The 24,134-nt window shown below is 49.4% G+C and overlaps 1 protein-coding gene across 1 annotated transcript in view; it reads left to right on the top strand.

The window, feature by feature from the left end:
* The window catches only part of LOC139171451 (solute carrier family 2, facilitated glucose transporter member 5-like), a 42,484-nt gene that overhangs the window by 10,257 nt on the left and 8,093 nt on the right, over positions 1-24,134 (top strand). Inside the window, exons 4-7 of the mRNA XM_070759690.1 lie at positions 19,602-19,726; positions 21,815-21,967; positions 23,384-23,509; positions 23,674-23,867. Coding sequence (XP_070615791.1) covers positions 19,602-19,726; positions 21,815-21,967; positions 23,384-23,509; positions 23,674-23,867 — 598 coding nt within the window. The remainder of the gene's footprint in view (positions 1-19,601; positions 19,727-21,814; positions 21,968-23,383; positions 23,510-23,673; positions 23,868-24,134) is intronic.

Here is a 24,134-nt window from a genome sequence, read left to right as displayed (position 1 = left end):
AAAAAGAGGGACTCTGAGGTGGCGAGGAGGAGCATGCACCTCCCATACACCCGGCACGAGGCTGCCTCCCATACACTGGCTGCTGCTGCTGCTACCTGCTTCCTCTTCCCTTCCCATGCTGAAGGGCTCCATTCTCCTCTTGCTCGCTCGCTTTGTAGCCGGCACCTTTCCTTCGCAGTGGTGACTCCTCCTCTGCCCAAAGCGAAGGGAGTGTTTCTTTTCTCTGGGCATTGGCAGAGGTTTACTCCCTGTCCAAGCGCCCAGAGAAAGGAAAATGCTTTGTTCGCTCTGGACTGCCAAAGCCTCCTTAAACGCCAGCAAAAGGCTCCTCTGGCAGCCTAGATGGCTGGGGTTAAAGGGGGAATTGCAGGAAACTGTCCGGGCCTTCATGCCGCTCTCAAATTTCCTGGAAAATTTTTCCGGGCTTGGGTTCTTAAGTAGAAAATGGTTCTTAAGTAGAGGCAAAAAATCTTGAATACCTGGTTCTTATATAGAAAAGTTCTTAAGTAGAGGTGTTCTTAAGTAGAGGTACCACTGTATTTCTGCCACAATAAAACTCTTTTCTCTGCTGGATGCTTGTTGCCAGGACTCCGGTGACTAGAAACCATAGGCTTAAATGATAAATGGACTTTGTTATCTAAGGAATACTGGTTAGGCCAAGTTTGGTGCCTTTCCCTGGACATTGTTGACGTTTAGCTCCCAAGAGACATAACTCCTTTTTTCCTGGCCGTTTAAAATCTGCTTCTCGTTATGTGTGCTTATATCAATAAAGAGTTTGATTTATTCATAAGCTGAAGGATTTTTGAGTCAGGGGTTTTACTCCGAGGGCCGTGCACAGAACAAGAAAATCAAGGAAGAATTCCACTCGGTGCTATTTTAAAGCAAACTCTTTATATAAAAAGCAGCATTTTTACAAGCAATTATAGTTCAGGTTGACCGTTTTCCCAGTGAAAGCGCAGGAGAGATTAGAGTCCCAGCTGATCAAAGCCAATTAACATTCCAAAGGGATGAGATCAATGTTTTTCTGAGTCACAGGGACACTTACAATTTTTCTAGGTCAGGGGTCCCCAAACATTTTACACAGGGGGCCAGTTCACTGTCCCCCAGACTGTTGGAGGGCCGGAGTATAAAAAAACCCTATGAACAAATCCCTATGCACACTGCACATACCTTATTTAAAGTAAAAAACAAAATGGGAAGAAATACAATATTTAAAATAAAGAAGTAATAAAGTAATAAAGTAATTTATACCTTTTTATTAACAAGTAAATTTAAACTTAAATCAACAAACTCCCTTCATTTCTCCTTCCTTCCTTCCCTCCCTCCTTCCTCTCCACTTCTCTCTTTCCTCTCCGTTTTTTTCCTTCTCTTTCATGTTTCATTTTCCTCTCCTCGTTCTTTCCCTCCATCATTTTCTCATTTTTCTCTTCCTCTTTTCTCTCTCTCTCTCTTTCCATCTCTCCCTCTTCCTTTCTCTCTCCCTCTCTATCTGTCCCTCAGCCCCCCTCTCTCTTTCTCTCTGTCCCTTTCTTTTTCTCTGTCCCTCTCTTTCTCTCACTCACTCTCTTTCTATCTCTCCCTCTTTGTATCTCTCCCTCTTTTTCTCTCTCCCTCTCTCTCTCTCTCCCTCTTTCTCTCTCTCTTTCCCTTTCTATCTCTCCCCCTTCTTTTCTCTCTCCCTTTCTATCTCTCATTTTCTCTCTCTCTCTCTTTCTTTCTCTCTCTCTCACTCTTTCTATCTCTCCCTATCTCTTTCTCTCTCTCCCTCTTTCTCTCTCTCCCTCTTTCACTCTCTTGCTTTCTTTCTTTCTCTCTCTCTCTCTTTCTCTCTCTCCTCCTTCCTTTCTCTCTCCCTCTCTCTCTCTTTCTTTCTCAATGCAGCACTGAGAAGGACCGACTGTTGGGCCCTTGAAGTCGCTGCCGCCGCCTCCATTTGGGTGAATTCGAAGGGTTCCTGAATCTCCTGTCCACTCACCGTGGAGGAGGAGGTGGGGAGGAGGAGGTGAGCTGAGCTTCCTTCTGCTTCCTTCGAGGTGGCAGGTGAGCTTTGCAGCTTTGCCTCCAAGGAAGTGGAAGGAAGCTCAGCTCGGGGGCGGTCCTGGAGCAGCAGCAGCCGCTTCCACCACCTACCCTGCCCCGCGCTTCGGCCGTACCAGGGCCAAGTAAGCTGAGGCTAGACCCGTCGCCCCTGGCTCCAAGCGCAGGACCTGGACAGCGGGCGAGCGTTGGTAGGGCCTCGCCGTCGCCTGGCCAGGGAAGAGCTCCCCTCCCCACGATCAGGGACGGCATGGCTGTCAACCAGTTAGTGCGGGAAGGGGAGGGTCCTGTTCCCTTGCTTACAGCCCCAAAGGTACTCGCCCTGCAGTACCTTCAGCACCTCCAGCCGCTCTTGCAGAACTTCCAGGCTGAGGGCAGAGGCCAGCGCCCTCCCTGCGGGGCGGCGAAGAAGCAAAAAAGCAGCACTCTCCTGCTCTCTCTCTCTCCCTCTCTTTCTTGCTTTATTTCTCTCTCTCTCTCCCTCTCCGCAGCAGACCCCCCTCCAAAGCCAAAAGTGCCCAAACGCACGCAATCCTCAGCGGTGCAAAATCCCTGAAGAAAAAAAAAGTAAAAAAGCGTCACTGGAGGGACCAAGACAGCCTGCAGCTCAGCGTCTGGAGGAGGAGAAAGGCCAGGGGGCGGGGAGGAAAACGGGCCTGCAATTGGCCCCTTTCTTTCTCGCTTTTAGGGAGAGGAACTGTTGCTGCTCTGCCATAGGGCAGCAACAGTTTATCTCCCTAAAGGCGGCAAAGAAAGGGGCCAATTGCAGGCCCGCTTTCCTCCCTGCCCCATGGCTTTCCTCCTCCTCCTTGCCGCCACCAGACGCTGAGCAGCAGAGTGGACGGAATATTCGGGAGCTTATTATATAGATCGGTAAAATTTCGTACGCTGCCACGGACCGGATAAATGGCCTCAGCGGGCCGCATCTCGTCCGCAGCCCGTAGTTTGGGGACCGCTGCTCTAAGTGTTCAACAGACAAGGGCATTTCGACTCCATGGATTTTAACAGAGAAATAGCTGGGTGCTAGCATGGTATGTCTGGAGACCCCAAACATCAAACTGACTCCATTACAAATGTTGGAACTCTATCCTAATTTTTCCATGACACCACCTTTAAATGCCTATGGGTGGTGGTGGTGGTCACAATTCCCTAGAATTAAAAGCTACAGATTATTTCTTTTTCCTCTCCTCCAAGCTCCATTGGGGAAAGAGGCTTTTTCCTCTCTTCCAAGCTCCATTTGGGGAAGGGAGGTTTGTCCTCACTCCAAGCTCCATTTGGGTAAAGAGGCTTTTTCCTCTTCTTCAAGCTCCATTGGGGAAAAAGACTTTTTCCTCTCCTCCAAGTTCCATTGGGGAAAGAGGCTTTTTCCTCTCCTCCAAGCTCCATTGGGGAAAGAGGCTTTTTCCTCTCCTCCAAGCTCCATTGGGGAAAGAGGCCTTTTCCTCTCCTCCAAGCTCCATTGGGGAAAGAGGCTTTTTCCTCTCCTCCAAGCTCCATTGGGGAAAGAAGCTTTTTCCTCTCCTCCAAGCTCCATTGGGGCAAGAGGCTTTTTCCTCTCCTCCAAGCTCCATTTGGGGAAGGGATGTTTGTCATCCCTCCAAGCTCCATTTGAGTAAAGAGGCTTTTTCCTCTTCTCCCAGCTCCATTTGGAGAAAGAGGCTTTTTCCTCTCCTCCAAGCTCCATTGGGTAAAGAGGCTTTTCCTCCCTCTCCCAGCTTCGTTTGGGGAAAGAGGCTTTTTCCTCTCCTCCAAGCTCATTTGGGGAAAAAGACTTTTTCCTCTCCTCCAAGCTCCATTGGGTAAAGAGGCTTTTCCTCCCTCTCCCAGCTCCATTTGGGGAAAGAGACTTTTTCCTCTCCTCCAAGCTCCATTTGGGGAAGGGAGGTTTGTCCTCCCTCCAAGCTCCATTTGGGTAAAGAGGCTTTTTCCTCATCTCCCAGCTCCATTGGGGGAAGATGCTTTTTCCTCTCCTCCATCCTCCATTGGGGAAAGAGGCTTTTTCCTCTCTTCCAAGCTCCATTTGGGTAAAGAGGCTTTTTCCTCTCCTCCAAGCTCCATTGGGGAAAGGGGCTTTTTCCTCTCCTCCCAGCTCCATTAGGGAAAGAGGCTTTTTACTCTCCTCCAAGCTCCATTTGGGGAAGGGAGGTTTGTCCTCCCTCCAAGTTCCATTGGGTAAAGAGGCTTTTCCTCCCACTCCCAGCTCTGTTTGGGGAAAGAGGCTTTTTCCTCTCTTCCAAGCTCCATTTGGGTAAAGAGGCTTTTTCCTCTCCTCCAAGCACCATTGGGGAAAGAGGCTTTTTCCTCTCCTCCAAGCTCCATTTGGGGAAGGGAGGTTTGTCTTCCCTCCAAGCTCCATTGGGTAAAGAGGCTTTTTCCTCTCCTCCAAGCTCCATTGGGGAAAGAGGCTTTTTCTTCCCTCTCCCAGCTCTGTTTGGCGAAAGAGTCTTTCCCCCCTCCCAGCTCCATTGGGGAAAGAGGCTTTTTCCTCTCCTCCAAGCTCCATTTGGGGAAGGGAGGTTTGTCCTCCCTCCAAGCTCCATTTGAGTAAAGAGGCTTTTTCCTCTTCTGCCAGCTCCATTGGGGAAAGAGGCTTTTTCCTCTCCTCCAAGCTCCATTGGGGAAAGAGGCTTTTTCCTCTCCTCCAAGCTCCATTGGGGAAAGCGGCTTTTTCCTCTGCTCCCAGCTCCATTTGGGGAAGGGAGGTTTGTCCTCCCTCCAAGCTCCATTTGGGTAAAGAGGCTTTTTCCTCTCTCTCCCAGCTCTGTTTGGGGAAAGAGTCTTTTCCCCAGCTCCATTGGGGAAAGAGGCTTTTTCCTCTCCTCCAAGCTCCATTTGGGGAAGGGAGGTTTGTCCTCCCTCCAAGCTCCATTTGAGTAAAGAGGCTTTTTCCTCTTCCCCCAGCTCCATTGGAGAAAGAGGCTTTTTCCTCTCCTCCAAGCTCCATTGGGTAAAGAGGCTTTTCCTCCCTCTCCCAGCTCCGTTTGGGGAAAGAGGCTTTTTCCTCTCCTCCAAGCTCCATTGGGGAAAAAGGCTTTTTCCTCTCCTTCAAGCTCCATTGGGTAAAGACGCTTTTCCTCCCTCTCCCAGCTCCATTGGGTAAAGAGGCTTTTTCCTTTCCTCCAAGCTCCATTGGGGAAAGAGGCTTTTTCCTCCCTCTCCCAGCTCTGTTTGGCGAAAGAGTCTTTCCCCCCTCCCAGCTCCATTGGGGAAAGAGGCTTTTTCCTCTCCTCCAAGCTCCATTTGGGGATAGAGGCTTTTTCCTCTTCTCCCAGCTCCATTGGAGAAAGAGGCTTTTTCCCCTCCTCCAAGCTCCATTGGGGAAAGAGGCTTTTTCCTCTTCTCCCAGCTCCATTGGAGAAAAAGGCTTTTTCCTCTCCTCCAAGCTCCATTGGGGAAAGAGGCTTTTTCCTCTCCTCCAAGCTCCATTTGGGGAAGGGAGGTTTGTCCTCCCTCCAAGCTCCATTGGGAAAAGAGGCTTTTTCCTCTCCTCCAAGCTCCATTGGGGAAAGAGGCTTTTTCCTCTCCTCCAAGCTCCATTGGGGAAAGAGGCTTTTTCCTCTCCTCCAAGCTCCATTGGGGAAAGAGGCCTTTTCCTCTCCTCCAAGCTCCATTTGGGGAAAGAGGGTTTTTCCTCTCTTCCAAGCTCCATTTGGGTAAAGAGGCTTTTTCCTCTCCTCCAAGCTCCATTGGGGAAAGAGGCTTTTTCCTCTCCTCCAAGCTCCATTTGGGGAAGGGAGGTTTGTCCTCCCTCCAAGCTCCATTTGAGTAAAGAGGCTTTTTCCTCTTCTCCCAGCTCCATTTGGAGAAAGAGGCTTTTTCCTCTCCTCCAAGCTCCATTGGGTAAAGAGGCTTTTCCTCCCTCTCCCAGCTTCGTTTGGGGAAAGAGGCTTTTTCCTCTCTTCCAAGCTCATTTGGGGAAAAAGACTTTTTCCTCTCCTCCAAGCTCCATTGGGTAAAGAGGCTTTTCCTCCCTCTCCCAGCTCCATTTGGGGAAAGAGACTTTTTCCTCTCCTACAAGCTCCATTTGGGGAAGGGAGGTTTGTCCTCCCTCCAAGCTCCATTTGGGTAAAGAGGCTTTTTCCTCATCTCCCAGCTCCATTGGGGGAAGATGCTTTTTCCTCTCCTCCATCCTCCATTGGGGAAAGAGGCTTTTTCCTCTCTTCCAAGCTCCATTTGGGTAAAGAGGCTTTTTCCTCTCCTCCAAGCTCCATTGGGGAAAGGGGCTTTTTCTTCTCCTCCCAGCTCCATTAGGGAAAGAGGCTTTTTCCTCTCCTCCAAGCTCCATTTGGGGAAGGGAGGTTTGTCCTCCCTCCAAGTTCCATTGGGTAAAGAGGCTTTTCCTCCCACTCTCAGCTCTGTTTGGGGAAAGAGGCTTTTTCCTCTCTTCCAAGCTCCATTTGGGCAAAGAGGCTTTTTCCTCTCCTCCAAGCACCATTGGGGAAAGAGGCTTTTTCCTCTCCTCCAAGCTCCATTTGGGGAAGGGAGGTTTGTCCTCCCTCCAAGCTCCATTGGGTAAAGAGGCTTTTTCCTCTCCTCCAAGCTCCATTGGGGAAAGAGGCTTTTTCTTCCCTCTAGCAGCTCTGTTTGGCGAAAGAGTCTTTCCCCCCTCCCAGCTCCATTGGGGAAAGAGGCTTTTTCCTCTCCTCCAAGCTCCATTTGGGGAAGGGAGGTTTGTCCTCCCTCCAAGCTCCATTTGAGTAAAGAGGCTTTTTCCTCTTCTCCCAGCTCCATTGGGGAAAGAGGCTTTTTCCTCTCCTCCAAGCTCCATTGGGGAAAGAGGCTTTTTCCTCTCCTCCAAGCTCCATTGGGGAAAGCGGCTTTTTCCTCTGCTCCCAGCTCCATTTGGGGAAGGGAGGTTTGTCCTCCCTCCAAGCTCCATTTGGGTAAAGAGGCTTTTTCCTCTCTCTCCCAGCTCTGTTTGGGGAAAGAGTCTTTTCCCCAGCTCCATTGGGGAAAGAGGCTTTTTCCTCTACTCCAAGCTCCATTTGGGGAAGGGAGGTTTGTCCTCCCTCCAAGCTCCATTTGAGTAAAGAGGCTTTTTCCTCTTCCCCCAGCTCCATTGGAGAAAGAGGCTTTTTCCTCTCCTCCAAGCTCCATTGGGGAAAAAGGCTTTTTCCTCTCCTTCAAGCTCCATTGGGTAAAGAGGCTTTTCCTCCCTCTCCCAGCTCCATTGGGGAAAGAGGCTTTTTCCTCTACTCCAAGCTCCATTTGGGGAAGGGAGGTTTGTCCTCCCTCCAAGCTCCATTTGAGTAAAGAGGCTTTTTCCTCTTCCCCCAGCTCCATTGGAGAAAGAGGCTTTTTCCTCTCCTCCAAGCTCCATTGGGGAAAAAGGCTTTTTCCTCTCCTTCAAGCTCCATTGGGTAAAGAGGCTTTTCCTCCCTCTCCCAGCTACGTTTGTGGAAAGAGGCTTTTTCCTCTCCTCCAAGCTCCATTGGGGAAAAAGGCTTTTTCCTCTCCTTCAAGCTTCATTGGGTAAAGAGGCTTTTCCTCCCTCTCCCAGCTCCATTTGGGGAAAGAGGCTTTTTCCTCTTCTCCAAGCTCCATTTGGGGAAGGGAGGTTTGTCCTCCCTCCAAGCTCCATTTGGGTAAAGAGGCTTTTTCCTCTCCTCCAAGCTCCATTGGGGAAAGAGGCTTTTTCCTCTCCTCCAAGCTCCATTTTGGGAAGGGAGGTTTGTCCTCCCTCAAAGCTCCATTGGGGAAAGAGGCTTTTTCCTCCCTCTCCCAGCTCTGTTTGGCGAAAGAGTCTTTTCCCCCTCCCAGCTCCATTGGGGAAAGAGGCTTTTTCCTCTCCTCCAAGCTCCATTTGGGGATAGAGGCTTTTTCCTCTTCTCCCAGCTCCATTTGGAGAAAGAGGCTTTTTCCTCTCCTCCAAGCTCCATTGGGTAAAGAGGCTTTTCCTCCCTCTCCCAGCTTCGTTTGGGGAAAGAGGCTTTTTCCTCTCTTCCAAGCTCCATTTGGGCAAAGAGGCTTTTTCCTCTCCTCCAAGCACCATTGGGGAAAGAGGCTTTTTCCTCTCCTCCAAGCTCCATTTGGGGAAGGGAGGTTTGTCCTCCCTCCAAGCTCCATTGGGTAAAGAGGCTTTTTCCTCTCCTCCAAGCTCCATTGGGGAAAGAGGCTTTTTCTTCCCTCTAGCAGCTCTGTTTGGCGAAAGAGTCTTTCCCCCCTCCCAGCTCCATTGGGGAAAGAGGCTTTTTCCTCTCCTCCAAGCTCCATTTGGGGAAGGGAGGTTTGTCCTCCCTCCAAGCTCCATTTGAGTAAAGAGGCTTTTTCCTCTTCTCCCAGCTCCATTGGGGAAAGAGGCTTTTTCCTCTCCTTCAAGCTCCATTGGGTAAAGAGGCTTTTCCTCCCTCTCCCAGCTCCATTTGGGGAAAGAGGCTTTTTCCTCTTCTCCAAGCTCCATTTGGGGAAGGGAGGTTTGTCCTCCCTCCAAGCTCCATTTGGGTAAAGAGGCTTTTTCCTCTCCTCCAAGCTCCATTGGGGAAAGAGGCTTTTTCCTCTCCTCCAAGCTCCATTTTGGGAAGGGAGGTTTGTCCTCCCTCAAAGCTCCATTGGGGAAAGAGGCTTTTTCCTCCCTCTCCCAGCTCTGTTTGGCGAAAGAGTCTTTTCCCCCTCCCAGCTCCATTGGGGAAAGAGGCTTTTTCCTCTCCTCCAAGCTCCATTTGGGGATAGAGGCTTTTTCCTCTTCTCCCAGCTCCATTGGAGAAAGAGGCTTTTTCCTCTCCTCCAAGCTCCATTGGGGAAAGAGGCTTTTTCCTCTTCTCCCAGCTCCATTGGAGAAAAGGGCTTTTTCCTCTCCTCCAAGCTCCATTGGAGAAAGAGGCTTTTTCCTCTCCTCCAAGCTCCATTTGGGGAAGGGAGGTTTGTCCTCCCTCCAAGCTCCATTTGAGTAAAGAGGCTTTTTCCTCTCCTCCAAGCTCCATTTGGGGAAGGGAGGTTTGTCCTCCCTCCAAGCTCCATTGGGAAAAGAGGCTTTTTCCTCTCCTCCAAGCTCCATTGGGGAAAGAGGCTTTCCCCCCCTTCCAGCTCCATTGGGGGAAGAGGCTTTTTCCTCTCTTCCAAGCTCTGTTTGGCGAAAGAGTCTTTCCCCCCTCCCAGCTCCATTGGGTAAAGAGCCTTTTTCCTCTCCTCCAAGCTCCATTTGGGGAAGGGAGGTTTGTCCTCCCTCCAAGCTCCATTTGGGTAAAGAGGCTTTTCCCTCTTTTCCCAGCTCCATTGGGGACAGAGGCTTTTTCCTCTCCTCCAAGCTCCATTGGGGAAAGAGGCTTTCCCCCCCCTTCCAGCTCCATTGAGGGAAGAGGCTTTTTCCTCTTGTCCAAGCTCCATTGGGGAAAGAGGCTTTTTCCTCTCCTCCAAGCTCCATTTGGGGAAGGGAGGTTTGTCCTCCTTCCAAGCTCCATTGGGTAAAGAGGCTTTTTCCTCTCCTCCAAGTTCCATTGGGGAAAGAGGCTTTTTCCTCCCTCTCCCAGCTCTGTTTGGCGAAAGAGTCTTTTCCCACTCCCAGCTCCATTGGGGAAAGAGGCTTTTTCCTATCCCCCAAGCTCCATTTGGGGAAAGGAGGTTTGTCCTCCCTCCAAGCTCCATTTGAGTAAAGAGGCTTTTTCCTCTTCTCCCAGCTCCATTGGAGAAAAAGGCTTTTTCCTCTCCTCCAAGCTCCATTGGGGAAAGAGGCTTTTTCATCTCCTCCAAGTTCCATTTGGGGAAGGGAGGTTTGTCCTCCCTCCAAGCTCCATTTGAGTAAAGAGGCTTTTTCCTCTCCTCCAAGCTCCATTTGGGGAAGGGAGGTTTGTCCTCCCTCCAAGCTCCATTGGGGAAAAAGGCTTTTTCCTCTCCTCCAAGCTCACTTGGGTAAAGAGGCTTTTCCTCCCTCTCCCAGCTCCATTTGGGGAAAGAGGCTTTTTCCTCTCCTCCAAGCTCCATTTGGGGAAGGGAGGTTTGTCCTCCCTCCAAGCTCCATTGGGGAAAAAGGCTTTTTCCTCTCCTCCAAGCTCAATTGGGTAAAGAGGCTTTTCCTCCCTCTCCCAGCTCCATTTGGGGAAAGAGGCTTTTTCCTCTCCTCCAAGCTCCATTTGGGGAAGGGAGGTTTGTCCTCCCTCCAAGCTCCATTTGGGTAAAGAGGCTTTTCCCTCTTCTCCCAGCTCCATTGGGGAAAGAGGCTTTTTCCTCTCCTCCAAGCTCCATTGGGGAAAGAGCCTTTCCCCCCCTTCCAGCTCCATTGGGGGAAGAGGCTTTTTCCTCTTGTCCAAGCTCCATTTGGGGAAAGAGGCTTTTTCCTCTCTTCCAAGCTCTGTTTGGCGAAAGAGTCTTTCCCCCCTCCCAGCTCCATTGGGGAAAGAGGCTTTTTCCTCTCCTCCAAGCTCTATTTGGGGAAGGGAGGTTTGTCCTCCCTCCAAGCTCCATTTGGGTAAAGAGGCTTTTCCCTCTTCTCCCAGCTCCATTGGGGACAGAGGCTTTTTCCTCTCCTCCAAGCTCCATTGGGGAAAGAGGCTTTCCCCCCCTTCCAGCTCCATTGAGGGAAGAGGCTTTTTCCTCTTGTCCAAGCTCCATTGGGGAAGGGAGGTTTGTCCTCCCTCCAAGTTCCATTTGGGTAAAGAGGCTTTTTCCTCCCTCTCCCAGCTCTGTTTGGGGAAAGAGTCTTTTCCCCCTCCCAGCTCCATTGGGGAAAGAGGCCTTTTCCTCTCCTCCAAGCTCCATTTGGGGAAGGGAGGTTTGTCCTCCTTCCAAGCTCCATTGGGTAAAGTGGCTTTTTCCTCTCCTCCAAGTTCCATTGGGGAAAGAGGCTTTTTCCTCCCTCTCCCAGCTCTGTTTGGCGAAAGAGTCTTTTCCCCCTCCCAGCTCCATTGGGGAAAGAGGCTTTTTCCTATCCCCCAAGCTCCATTTGGGGAAAGGAGGTTTGTCCTCCCTCCAAGCTCCATTTGAGAAAAGAGGCTTTTTCCTCTTCTCCCAGCTCCATTGGAGAAAGAGGATTTTTCCTCTCCTCCAAGCTCGGTTGGGGAAAGAGGCTTTTTCCTCTTCTCCAAGCTCCATTGGAGAAAAAGGCTTTTTCCTCTCCTCCAAGCTCCATTGGGGAAAGAGGCTTTTTCCTCTCCTCCAAGTTCCAGTTGGGGAAGGGAGGTTTGTCCTCCCTCCAAGCTCCATTTGAGTAAAGAGGCTTTTTCCTCTCCTCCAAGCTCCATTTGGGGAAGGGAGGTTTGTCCTCCCTCCAAGCTCCATTGGGGAAAAAGGCTTTTTCCTCTCCTCCAAGCTCAATTGGGTAAAGAGGCTTTTCCTCCCTCTCCCAGCTCCATTTGGGGAAAGAGGCTTTTTCCTCTCCTCCAATCTCCATTTGGGGAAGGGAGGTTTGTCCTCCCTCCAAGCTCCATTTGGGTAAAGAGGCTTTTCCCTCTTCTCCCAGCTCCATTGGGGAAAGAGGCTTTTTCCTCTCCTCCAAGCTCCATTGGGGAAACAGCCTTTCCCCCCCTTCCAGCTCCATTGGGGGAAGAGGCTTTTTCCTCTTGTCCAAGCTCCATTTGGGGAAAGAGGTTTTTTCCTCTCTTCCAAGCTCTGTTTGGCGAAAGAGTCTTTTCCCCCTCCCAGCTCCATTGGGGAAAGAGGCTTTTTCCTCTTCTCCAAGCTCCATTTGGGGAAAGGAGGTTTGTCCTCCCTCCAAGCTCCATTTGAGTAAAGAGGCTTTTTCCTCTTCTCCAAGCTCCATTTGGGGAAAGGAGGTTTGTCCTCCCTCCAAGCTCCATTTGAGTAAAGAGGCTTTTTCCTCTTCTCCCAGCTCCATTGGAGAAAAAGGCTTTTTCCTCTCCTCCAAGCTCCATTGGGGAAAGAGGCTTTTTCCTCTCCTCCAAGCTCCATTTGGGGAAGGGAGGTTTGTCCTCCCTCCAAGCTCCATTTGAGTAAAGAGGCTTTTTCCTTTCCTCCAAACTCCATTTGGGGAAGGGAGGTTTGTCCTCCCTCCAAGCTCCATTGGGGAAAAAGGCTTTTTCCTCTTCTCCCAGCTCCATTGGAGAAAGAGGCTTTTTCCTCTCCTCCAAGCTCCATTTGAGTAAAGAGGCTTTTTCCTCTCCTCCAAGCTCCATTTGGGGAAGGGAGGTTTGTCCTCCCTCCAAGCTCCATTGGGGAAAAAGGCTTTTTCCTCTCCTCCAAGCTCCATTGGGTAAAGAGGCTTTTCCTCCCTCTCCCAGGTCCATTGAGGGAAGAGGCTTTTTCCTCTTGTCCAAGCTCCATTTGGGGAAAGAGGCTTTTTCATCTCCTCCAAGCTCTGTTTGGCGAAAGAGTCTTTCCCCCCCTCCCAGCTCCATTGGGGAAAGAGGCTTTTTCCTCTCCTCCAAGCTCCATTTGGGGAAGGGAGGTTTGTCCTCCCTCCTAGCTCCATTGGAGAAAGAGGCGTTTTCCTCTCCTCCAAACTCCATTGGGGAAAGAGGCTTTTTCCTCTTCTCCCAGCTCCATTGGAGAAAAAGGCTTTTTCCTCTTCTCCCAGCTCCATTGGGGAAAGAGGCTTTTTCCTCTCCTCCAAGCTCCATTTGCGGAAAGAGGCTTTTTCCTCTCTTTCAAGCTCCATTTGGGTAAAGAGGCTTTTTCCTCTCCTCCCAGCTCCATTGGGGAAAGAGGCTTTTTCCTCTCCTCCAAGCTCCATTTGGGGAAGGGAGGTTCGTCCTCCCTCCAACTTCCATTGGGTAAAGAGGCTTTTCCTCCCACTCCCAGCTCCGTTTGGGGAAAGAGGCTTTTTCCTCTCTTCCCAGCTCCATTTGGGTAAAGAGGCTTTTTCCTCTCCTCCATTGGGGAAAGAGGCTTTTTCCTCTCCTCCAAGCTCCATTTGGGGAGGGGAGGTTTGTCCTCCCTCCAAGCTCCATTTGGGTAAAGAAGCTTTTTCCTCCCTCTCCCAGCTCTGTTTGGGGAAAGAGTCTTTTCCCCCTCCCAGCTCCATTGGGGAAAGAGGCTTTTTCCTCTCCTCCAAGCTCCATTTAGGGAAGGGAGGTTTGTCCTCCTTCCACGCTCCATTGGGTAAAGAGGCTTTTTCCTCTCCTCCAAGCTCCATTGGGGAAAGAGGCTTTTTCCTCCCTCTCCCAGCTCTGTTTAGCGAAAGAGTCTTTCCCCCCTCCTAGCTCCATTGGGGATAGAGGCTTTTCCCTCTCCTCCAAGCTCCATTTGGGGAAGGGAGGTTTGTCCTCCCTCCAAGCTCCATTTGAGTAAAGAGGCTTTTTCCTCTTCTCCCAGCTCCATTGGAGAAAGAGGCTTTTTCCTCTTCTCCAAGCTCCATTGGGGAAAAGGGCTTTTTCCTCTCCTCCAAGCTCCATTGGGTAAAGAGCATTTTCCTCCCTCTGCCAGCTCCGTTTCAGGAAAGAGGCTTTTTCCTCTCCTCCAACCTCCATTTGGGGAAGGGAGGTTTGTCCTCCCTCCAAGCTCCATTTGGGTAAAAAGGCTTTTTCCTCTTCTCCCAGCTCCATTGGGGAAAGAGGCTTTTTCCTCTCCTTCAAGCTCCATTGGGTAAAGAGGCTTTTTCCTCTCCTCCAAGCTCCATTTGGGGAAAGGAGGTTTGTCCTCCCTCCAAGCTCCATTGGGTAAAGAGGCCTTTCCTCCCTCTCCAAGCTCCATTTGGGGAAAGACGCTTTTTCCTCCCTCTCCTAGCTCTGTTTGGGGAAGGCAGGTTTGTCCTCCCTCTCCTGTTTTGCTCCATTTTACAACCGTTCATGCCACAATGGTGGTTAAGGAAATCTGGTTTCTTCCTCCCCTCCCCTCCTGTTGACTTTATTGACCGAAACAAATGAATTTTGTGCCGTTTAATGACTTTCTTTGCTACTGTTAAGTGAATCACTGCAGCTATTTAAAATTAGCCAGACATCTGGCTTCCCCACTGACTTGGCTCGTCGGAAGGTCCCCAGGACCTAGGGACACTGTGACCATAAGTATGAGTCAAGCCACTGAATTTTGATCAGGAGACCCACAGGGAGCCTGCAATGTAGTAGTAGGCTCTAAAACCCATTGCCACCAGCTTGCACAAGCACAGAAGCCTCCTGGGCCTCCTGCCACTGCAGCTACCAGTTCGCAGATCCAGGCCGAACCGGGAGCAACCCACCACTGTTGCAATGGCCCTAAGTGTGAAAAACCTACTATATTTTTCAGACTATGAGACACACTAATATTTCAAAGGGATAAGTAAGAAAAAAAAAGTTTCTGTCCCCCCCCACCTTCAGGAGCGCCCTGCAGGCCTCCCAAACCCACTGCACACTCAGGTTTTTGGGGCCCAGTTTCCACCAGGGTTTTTTCACAAAAAGTGGGCCCATTTTTCACACATTTTTTGCAAAACAAAATGGGGTAAGCAGAGAGATTGGGTGGCCTGCAGAATGCTCCTGGGAGCTCAGGGGGGAAGGTGAAGTAAACCCAGAGGCAGGGTTGGTTAGAACGGTACTTTTATTCAGCTTAGCATAGGTAAGTGACTTTCAGCGAGTACCGTCTGCTCTGCTTGGGAGAAACCGCTTCTTTTATACATTTGCGGTTCCCGCCAAAGCAAGAGCAGGGCGCGTCTGAGCCAATCAGGAGCGACTTCCTGATTTCCAGCTCAGACAGCGCTTTAGCAAGGAACAAACTATTTACAGAGATACAAGGTAGCCATTACAGGATACAACACCCCTCCCTCCTTAGTTGGATGCATCCATCATGAAAGCTATGTGACGAAGTCGTCCAATCTGTTGGGTCGCCGCGAGGCTCGCTCCGACCTGCGCAGTTCAGTTGCGTCCTCGCTATCGGCGGTGGAGGTTGGCTCGCTGTTGCTCCCACGGCGCGGCTGGGGCCTAGTTGGGGCTCCGGCCTGTTGATTCGGCCTGGCCGGCACGACGATGGCTTCGGAGGAGGACGATGGTTTGGCGTCGCTGGAGGATTCCCCCTGACCCGATAAGTCCATTTGAATGTCTAGTAAACCGGGTTGTGAGTTACAGTCTGCTGGAATGGGAGAGTTTTTGTCAGCGGTTTGCTCCAGGGGGTTTCCCATGCGTTTCCGAATGTGATCAATGTGCCGTTTCCACATTCGACCATCCTCCAGTTTCACCAAATATGTTTTTGGAGCAGTCTGTTTAACAACAATTCCTTTCATCCAGTTTACACCTCCATCAAAATTTTTTACAAATACATTTTGTCCCAAATACATTTGTCTTTCCGGGTTCACATATATTGGGTCATTAGTACAAAACCTTGGGTGTAACCTATCCAGTGGGGACCTTAATTTCCTTCCCATTAGTAACTCAGCAGGACTCACGTGCGTGTGAGAGTTTGGGGTAATGTGCTGGGTTAACAAGAACTGGTCCAAATTCTGTTGTACATCTCCTGGGCCTGACTTGCGTAATGCTTCCTTAGCCACGCGAACATAACGTTCCGCCAACCCATTAGCCCAGGGCGAGTAAGGTGAGATGAGTGCATGTCTGACCCCTAGGTTATCTAAAAATAATTCAAACTGCCTGGCCGTTAATTGAGGCCCATTGTCAGACACTAGGATATCGGGGCAACCATGGGTAGCGAACAGTCTGCGCAAAACCTTGATGGTGGCACTTGTGGTTATGTTGTTCATTGCTATGATTTCCACCCATTTGGAAAATGCATCAACCACTATTAGGAAATATTGTGACCCCACTGGCCCTGCAAAATCAATATGGACCCGTGACCAAGGCCCTGCAGGTTGCTCCCACTCTGCTGGAGTTGTTTTGGGGGGGTTAGGCCGTGATTCTTGGCATGGGTCAAATTTGGCTACCCAATTTTCAATATCAGCATCCAAACTGGCCACCATAAATGCCCTCTAGCTAGGCCTTTCATCCTGACAATCCCAGGATGGCCCACATGTAACATTTCAAGTACCTTTTCCCTTAGGCTTTTAGGAACGATCACTCTATCCCCCCACAATAGACAACCTTTTACATATGACAATTCAAGTCTTTTGGTTTTGAAGTCACACAATTCAGGTTTCACAGAGTCATATTGCCATCCTTTTAGTACACAGTTAACCACCTGTTTTAGGATTGGATCTTGCTGCGTATGTGCAGCCACCTCCCTTGCAGTAGTTAGTGGGTTGTCTTCGAGCTCTATCATTAAGACATCCGCAGAAGGGGCAGGGTCCTCCACTAACTCTGCCATGGGGCACCTACTGAGGCCATCTGCGTGGTTGATGGTTTTACCCCCTTTATGGATGAGCTCGTACTGGTATCCTGAGAGGAAAAGGGCCCATCTGATTAATCTTGGGGACATAAATGGAGGAGTAGGCTTGTTGGGGGCTAAAAGGCCTAATAAGGGCTTGTGGTCGGTAACCAATTCGAAACTCCTCCCAAAAAGGTAATTATGAAACTTTTTTACTCCTGCCACTAGAGCTAGAGCCTCCTTATCTAGCTGGCTATAGTTCCTTTCAGTATTGGTCATCGTTCTGGAAAAGAAAGCAATTGGGGCCTCTGTTTTGTTAGGCAAAACGTGAGCCAAGACTCCTCCCACGCCGTACGGGGAGGCGTCGCACGTAAGCCTGATAGGTAGCGAAGTACTATACTGGACTACCACACTTTTAGAGGTCAATAATTGTTTTATTTGTACAAAGGCTTCGTGTTCAGTTCTCCCCCATGTCCAAGGGGTTTCTTTCTGTAGCAAACGGTGTAGAGGCTCTGCTGCTGTTGCCTTCTGTTTTAAAAAAACGGAGTAAAAGTTAAGAAGGCCTAAAAAGGCTTGCAATTCAGTCTTATTTTGTGGCTCTGGGGCTTCTCTAATAGCTCTCAGTTTCTCAGTGGTGGGGTGGATACCTTCCTTGTCGATTTTGTACCCTAGGAATTCTACACTGTTGGTCCCCCATACACATTTATCAGGATTAATTCTCAACCCTTTGTCTTGAAGTCTCTGGAGTACTTCCCTAATCCTTTTGTTGAGCTGTTCTTGGTTTTCCCCTGCAATTAAGATGCCATCAAAATAGGGAATGGCCCCTTTAATCACTGATAACAATCTTTCCATTATGCTTTGGAATATCCCTGGGGCTATGCTTACTCCAAACTGTAATCTGGTACATTTAAAGGCACCCCTGTGGGTCACAATCGTTTGCGCGTTTGCTGTCGCTTCATCGACCGGCAGTTGCTGATAAGCCTGGGCGAGGTCGATCTTTGCAAACCTTTTCCCTTCCCCCAGGGAGTGCAGGAGTTGTTGTACCACTGGAATGGGGTAAGGGTGGTGTTGGAGGGCCTTATTTAGCGTAGATTTATAGTCAGCGCAAACTCTTAAGGAGCCATCCGGTTTTAGAGGGGTGACTATGGGTGTTTCCCATGGTCCCTGCTCCACAGGAACTAGAATGCCCTGGCTTATGAGCTTATCCAGCTGCAGGTCAAGTTTGGGGAGTAGCGGAAGGGGTACCCTGCGAGGTTTGATCTGGACAGGTGGGACCTTGGGATCGATGGAAAACGAGATAGGGGGCCCTTTATACGACCCCAAGGTGGGGCTAAACACTTCAGGGAACTCTTGTAAAAAGTTAGGCATGCTATCACAGTTAACATTGCAAATACCAGAAATTTCAATTCCCAAAGGTTCCATCCAAGCCAACCCCAGGAGAGAGTGTTTAGCCGCTGTAACAACAATCATGGGTAGGGTACATTTAACATTCTTAAATATGATAGGTACATTCACTTTGCCCAGAACAGAGATTATCCCCCCTTGAAAATCTCTAATTACCAACGAGGTTTGCAATAGCTCAGAATTAGACAGGCTAGGCATGTACAATTTAAGCTTTTCCCACGGCATAATGGTGTATTTAGACCCCGTGTCAAGTTCCATAGAACATGGCTTGTTATTTAAAAGTAAAGAAATAACAATCTTGCCCCCATTTTCTGTTGCCGTGGTATTCACGGAAAATTGAGTGTTACCTCTTGAGTAGTCGCGGTTAGCGGCTGAGTAGTTCTTACGGCTCGAAAAACGAAAAGGTCGGTTTTCTCGCGGTTGCGGTGTTTGATTCTGGGGTCGTTGGTGGCGCGGTGTGGAGAAGGTTTCCTCCGGTGCTGATGCTCTGCAGGCTTCGGCGATGTGGCCCCGTCGGTTGCAGCGGCGGCATATGGCGTCCCGGAAGGGGCAACGTTGGCGCTGATGGTTTCCTCGGCAGCCGGCGCAGGGGGTGGCGGGGTGAGGAAGTCTGTGTTGTCTCGGCTGGTCTTGCAGCAGGAAACAGCTGTCCTCGTTGCGAGCTGGTGGGCTGCGGTCATCTGGGTCCTCGGCGCGGGAGAACGTGGAGTCTATCTTGGCGATGACTTCTTTCTTTTCGTGATCTATCAGCTCTTTAGCAGCGGCGTCGGCGACCTCTGCGGTTTGCGCTAGCTTAATCACTGTTTGTAGGGTCGGTTCGTCTTCGGTGAGGAGTTTATTCCTGACCGCGGCGTTTCTCATGCCAAAGACTAAGGCATCGGTGAGGCGAGCTTCCGGGTTGTCAAACTTGCATTTCGCAAGCACTGTTCGAAGTCGCGTTGCAAATTGGTTGATTGATTCCGCTTCGCGCTGAGCCATTCTCGAAAACTGGTGCCGGAAAACCATGGCTGGTTTTGTTGGCCTGAAGTGGCTTGCGAGCTTGTCTTGTAGGACGTCCCAAGTGACGGATCTTGCCGGCAGCGGGTCGGTGAGAGTCTGGGCGAGGGCGTGGATTTCTGGACCGCAGTAATTTAGGAAAATGGCCCATCTTCGATCGGCGTCGGCGTCCCGTATTCCTGCTGCCTCGAGGAAGATCTCGAAGCTGGCTAGGTAGTCGTCCCAGGAAGTCTTTTCTGGGTCGAAGAACTCAGGAGCCCAGCCGATTTGGAGATTGTTCATGTTGCACGCGTAGTTTCTTTCGTCCCTCGTCGCCAGTGAAGTAAACCCAGAGGCAGGGTTGGTTAGAACGGTACTTTTATTCAGCTCACCATAGGTAAGTGACTTTCAGCGAGTACCGTCTGCTCTACTTGGGAGAAACCGCTTCTTTTATACATTTGCAGTTCCCGCCAAAGCAAGAGCAGGGCGCATCTGATCCAATCAGGAGCGACTTCCTGATTTCCAGCTCAGACAGCGCTTTAGCAAGGAACAAACTATTTACAGAGATACAAGGTAGCCATTACAGGATACAACAGAAGGCAAAAATGCCTCAGTTTTAGCTAAAAACAGCCCATTTTTCAAAAAAACTGGCTGGGCAGAACGTTTGGGAGGCCCACAGAGAGGTCCTGGGAGCTGGGAGGAAGGCGAAAACATGCTGCATGCCTCCCAAACTCTCAATGCACTCCTTCTTTGCGAAAACCGGGCCCATTTATTTATTTTTTGCCAAAAATGGGATGCGGAGGGTGGCTGGGGCTTTCAGTGGCCAAAAATGGTTGTATTCAGTGTATAAGACACATCAACGTTTTCCCCTCTTTTAAAGGAAAAGGGTGCATCTTATACTCTGAAAAATAGGCTGAGTCTTCTTCTTCTTTTGCAATTACATTGTAACCTGAAATGGCCAACAAACGAACTGCTTGTAAGTCAAACACTACCTGTATTTGTCCATGAGATTGCCGATACCTTTTTGCACCTGCTTCTCCCGCCCAGCCACACACTTTTTTTTTTTTACCTTTCTGCAGAAAGTGTGTCTTGGTGTTGAATAACATCTTTGTTTTATTCGCTTTGGGGTTTTTCTGCACTGCCAATGCCATCCAACTTCTCAAATTCGCCATCGTTGCCAACCTACTGGCTGGGATCGCTGCAGGTGAGTTGACCTCCAAGACGTTTGAGGGATTATCTTCCTCTGGGAATTGGGCTCCGGGATTGGTTTTGTTGTGGTTGGATCACAGACAGGTCCTTTGACAATAGACTTCAAGCCAGATGAAAGGGGTCCGTCTAGGCATGGTCAGCCTGTGTGGCTGTCGGACAGTGAGGAGGAGGGAGAAATAGGGTGTGAGGGTCCCGCAGAGGCTGTAGAACCCCCAACTGGGGCTTTGCCTGGGTCTGATGAGGAAGAGGAGATGAGGGGTCCTATCCTGGACGCAAGAGTGAGACGGATGCTGGAGAGGCAAGAGCAGTTATGGAGACTCAGAAGGAGGACTTGAGCACAGTGGTGCACAGTCTACAATCCCAGCATGTCTATGAGGGGAGGAGATTGGGAGGTTCCCTTTGCAGGAAATCAGCATTTGATCCTTCAAAGGAAAAGAGCACGTGAAGAGTATTTGCCTTTCGTACAAACATATCTTTCTGCAGTACTGGGCCACATAAAGATAAGAAGCCTGTGAGTAATTTTGCTTTGAAAGCTTTGCTTTGGAAACCTCGCTTATCCGTTCTGCCACCCACTTTGAACTTTGGCAGCTGATGGACATTCCTTTGTACAATAGACAATTTCATTTCAAAACCCTGTGTCTGAGCCTTAATTGAAAGCTAATTGCTGCTCGTTTGCCGTGTGAGACCAAAGAGGTTTGTTGATATTTGCCATGGCCATTTGGGGGTGCTGAAGAGGCTGGCCGCTTTTCTTTGAGATCTGGCTCTTCAGCAGTGAAGCTAATAGTAGATTATGCAGACCTGTTCTGACCCAGCTCTGCAAACATGCTTCTACATGGGGCTACCTTTGAAAAGTGTTCGGAAACTTCAGATTGTGCAGAATGCGGCCGTGAGAGCAATCATGGGCTTTCCCAGATATGCCCATGTCTCGTCAACACTGTCAATCAGTTTCCGGTCACAATTCAAAGTGTTGGTTATGACCTATAAAGCCCTACATGGCATCAGACCAGAATATCTTTGGGACCGCCTTCTGCTGCACAAATCCTAGCAACCGATTAGGTCCCACAGAGTTGGCCTTCTCCGGGTCCCATCGACTAAACAATGCCGTCTGGCGGGACCCAGGGGAAGAGCCTTCTCTGTGGTGGCCCAGGCCCTCTGGAATCAACTCCTCCCAGAGATTAGGACTGTCTCCACCCTCCTTGCCTTTCGAAAGCTCCTGAAAGCCCACCTATGTCGCCAGGCATGGGGGAACTGATATACCCCTTAGCTATTATAGTTTTTTATATATGATCTGTTAGGTTGTGTGATTATTTTTTATAAATAAGGGTTTTAAATTGTTTTTTAACATTAGATTTGTACATTGTGTACTCTTGTGAGCCATTCTGAGTCCTCAAAGAGGGGCGGCATACAAATCTAATGAATTGTTGTTGTTGTTGTTGTTGTTGCTGTTGCTGTTGCTGTTGCTGTTGCTGTTGCTGTTGCTGTTGCTGTTGCTGTTGCTGTTGCTGTTGCTGTTGCTGTTGTTATTATTATTATTATTATTATTATTATTATTATTATTATTATTTCATCTGTTTTTAAATCAATGATTCCTTTATTAGGAACACTGGCAACCCCAGCAAAAAGATCCTCTCTCACTACAGGCTAACAAGTCCATCCGGCTGGGAGATGACTAGTTGTCTGCCCCATCTATTCATCTCCATCCTCCGAGCTAGGGTGGACTTTGCTAGCAGCAGTGGCTCTTCTATACCAAGGACTAGCCCATAGATTTCCACTGCTCTCCTCTCCTCTGCCTTCTGTGCATCCATCTGGCACAGGACCCAGAAGTTCTTTCTCCTCCTCATCACCCATCTCCAGACCTGGAGGCTGTTGATTCTCCACCTGAGGACTGACACACGACCCAGGTTCTGTCTCTCTCTTTCTCTGTCAGCTCCATTCCCTCTTCCCGCTCGAAGCTCTCAAGTTGCCTTGATGCTGACCCTGACTCCCATGCCTCCTTGTCATCTGATTCAGCCGCTGGAGAGGCCGTGGCTGACAGGCCACAAAAAGACCCCTCATCGCTGTTCAATTTCCTTGTTCGACTTAGGGACCTTTTCCTGCGTTGTTCCGCTGTACCTCTTAGAGATCTCTCCCACCCCCGTAAGAGGGGCGATGACTTCAACCTCAGCCTTCTTCTTCAACCTCAGCTTTTTGTTTTACAATGTGCTAAAGCTTCCGTGGATTTTGGGGCACAAAGAAGGTACGTGCGTGGACTAGAATCGCCATTGCGACAAATCTTTGCAAGAGCCATAGTTAATTCCCTCATAGCAGTCTGCAAATCCTGACCCATTAGCACTCTTCTGCCCAAGTCAGGCATAGATTCTAAAAAACAGCAGAATGTAGAAGATGACCAGGCTGAGTTAGGGATCAAATGCATCATAAGCAGTAATGGGCAGCCAAAATGTTTACTGCCACGCTGTGGGTGTGGCTTATTTTGTGAGTGTGGCTTGATGGTCATGTGACTGGGTAGGAGTGGGTTAGCGGCCATGTGACCAGGTGGGAGTGGCTTGAACGATCATCATCGTTCAAGTGAACTGTTAAGTCCTCGACTTACAACCTCACCAGTGTCACTCTCTCGGGTGACAATTTGCTTCGCGTCTCCTGTGCTCCCCTTCCTGGGTCGCCCCCTGCCTCAGGCTGGGTAGCGAGGTGAATGGGTGCCAATTAGCTGTTGAGGAAAGATGGGGGGAGGAAGTGGGCCCCCTGCAACTCCTGCCGGTGCTGGTCTCCCTGCCGCTTTCTGAGGAGGAGGAGGATGGGAGGGTGGGATGGTCAGCTGGAGTTGGGCACACAGCTTCATTTATGTTGTGAGCCACCCCGAGTCCTCGGAGATGGGCGGCATGCAAATCCAATAAATAAATAAATAAATTTCCACTGGCGGAACTGTGTTCTGCCCCGTCCTGCCTGCTGCCCACTCCTGGTCATAAGTCACAAGTCCCTGCACGCCCTGTGGTGAAATCCAATTTTTTTTAAAAAACTACTGGTTCTGTGGGCGTGGCTTGGTGGGTGTGATGTGGCTTGGTGAGCATGGCAGGGGAAAGATGCTGCAAAATCTCCGTTCCCTCCCAACCTCTGGGGGAAGGCTATTGCAAAATCTCCATTCCCGCTCCACTCTGGAGCCAGCCAAAGGTATTTGCTGGTTCTCCAAACAACTCAAAATTTCCACTTCCAGGTCTCCAGAACCTGTCAGAACCTGCTGGATTTTACCCCTGGTCTAGCCCATCTTGAACGGCTGTCTTATCGCCTATGCATTTCCCTTGAGCATTAGTAGGTTAGATTCTTGTAGAGAACCTAAGCTTGCGATGGACCTTTATAGGCCGCTCAGAGTCCACAAGGAGTTGGGTGGCTTAAAAGTCAATTGAATAAAAAAATTAAAAATTAATTAAAAACTAATTAAAAACTAATTAAAAACTAATTAAAAACTAATTAACTAATTAAAAACTAATTAAAAACTAATTAAAAACTGATTAAAAATTAATTAATAATTAAGTAAAAATTAAGTAAAAATTAATTAAAAATAAAAAATTAAATAAAAATAAAAAATTATCCTAAATCCTTTGATTTCACCAGAGCTTGAAATTATCCATCCAAAAGGCCTCTCCCCCTTTCTTCACAGGTTTCTCGTACATAGCTGCTATACCATGTGTCGTTTCTACCACTTCTCTTTTGCTCCTCCTGAATTGTCCAGAAAGTCCTCGGTTTATTTTCATCCAGAAGAAGAACGAAATCAAGGCAAGAGAAGGTAAATAGATTCCAGTCATTAGCAAAAGCCTCCCAGCTGGATTGCAAATATGAACTCCCCGGCTGGAAATCGCAAAGTCGATACTCTTTTTGCCCTTGTTATATGATGAAAATTTATTCTTTGCCTCTGCCCCCATGCTCACAGCCTTCCCTCTTTCCAACCAGTTTTAAAAAGTCTGAGGACTCAAGAGGACATAGGGAATGAGATCCGGGAACTCCAGGAAGAAGATTTTTACGAAGTCATGGCCAACGAGAAAAAGATGACACTCAGGAAATTTTTAAGTGTTGAGAAATTCCAGGGGGCCTTAATCACCATCATCGTGTTGATGGCCGGAAGTCAGCTTTCTGGCGTTAGTGAGGTAGAGACAGTAATGGGCAGCCAAAATTATACTGCCACACTGTGGGTGTGGCTTATTTTGTGGGTGTGGCTTGGTGGTCATGTGACTGGGTAGAAGTGGTTTGCTGGCCATGTGACCAGGTGGGAGTGGCTTGAACGATCATTGTGCAAGTGAACTGTTAAGTCCTCGACTTACAACCTTACCAGTGTCGCTCTCTGGGGTGACAATTTGCTTTGCGTTTCCCGCGTTCTCCTTCCTGGGTTGCCCCCTGCCTCAGACTGGGTAGCA

Source organism: Erythrolamprus reginae, chromosome 8, assembly GCF_031021105.1.
Source record: "Erythrolamprus reginae isolate rEryReg1 chromosome 8, rEryReg1.hap1, whole genome shotgun sequence".
Classification (NCBI taxonomy): Eukaryota; Metazoa; Chordata; class Lepidosauria; order Squamata; family Dipsadidae; genus Erythrolamprus; species Erythrolamprus reginae.
Note: the sequence above shows the minus strand (reverse complement) of the source record. Positions and strands in the feature narration are given on the sequence as shown.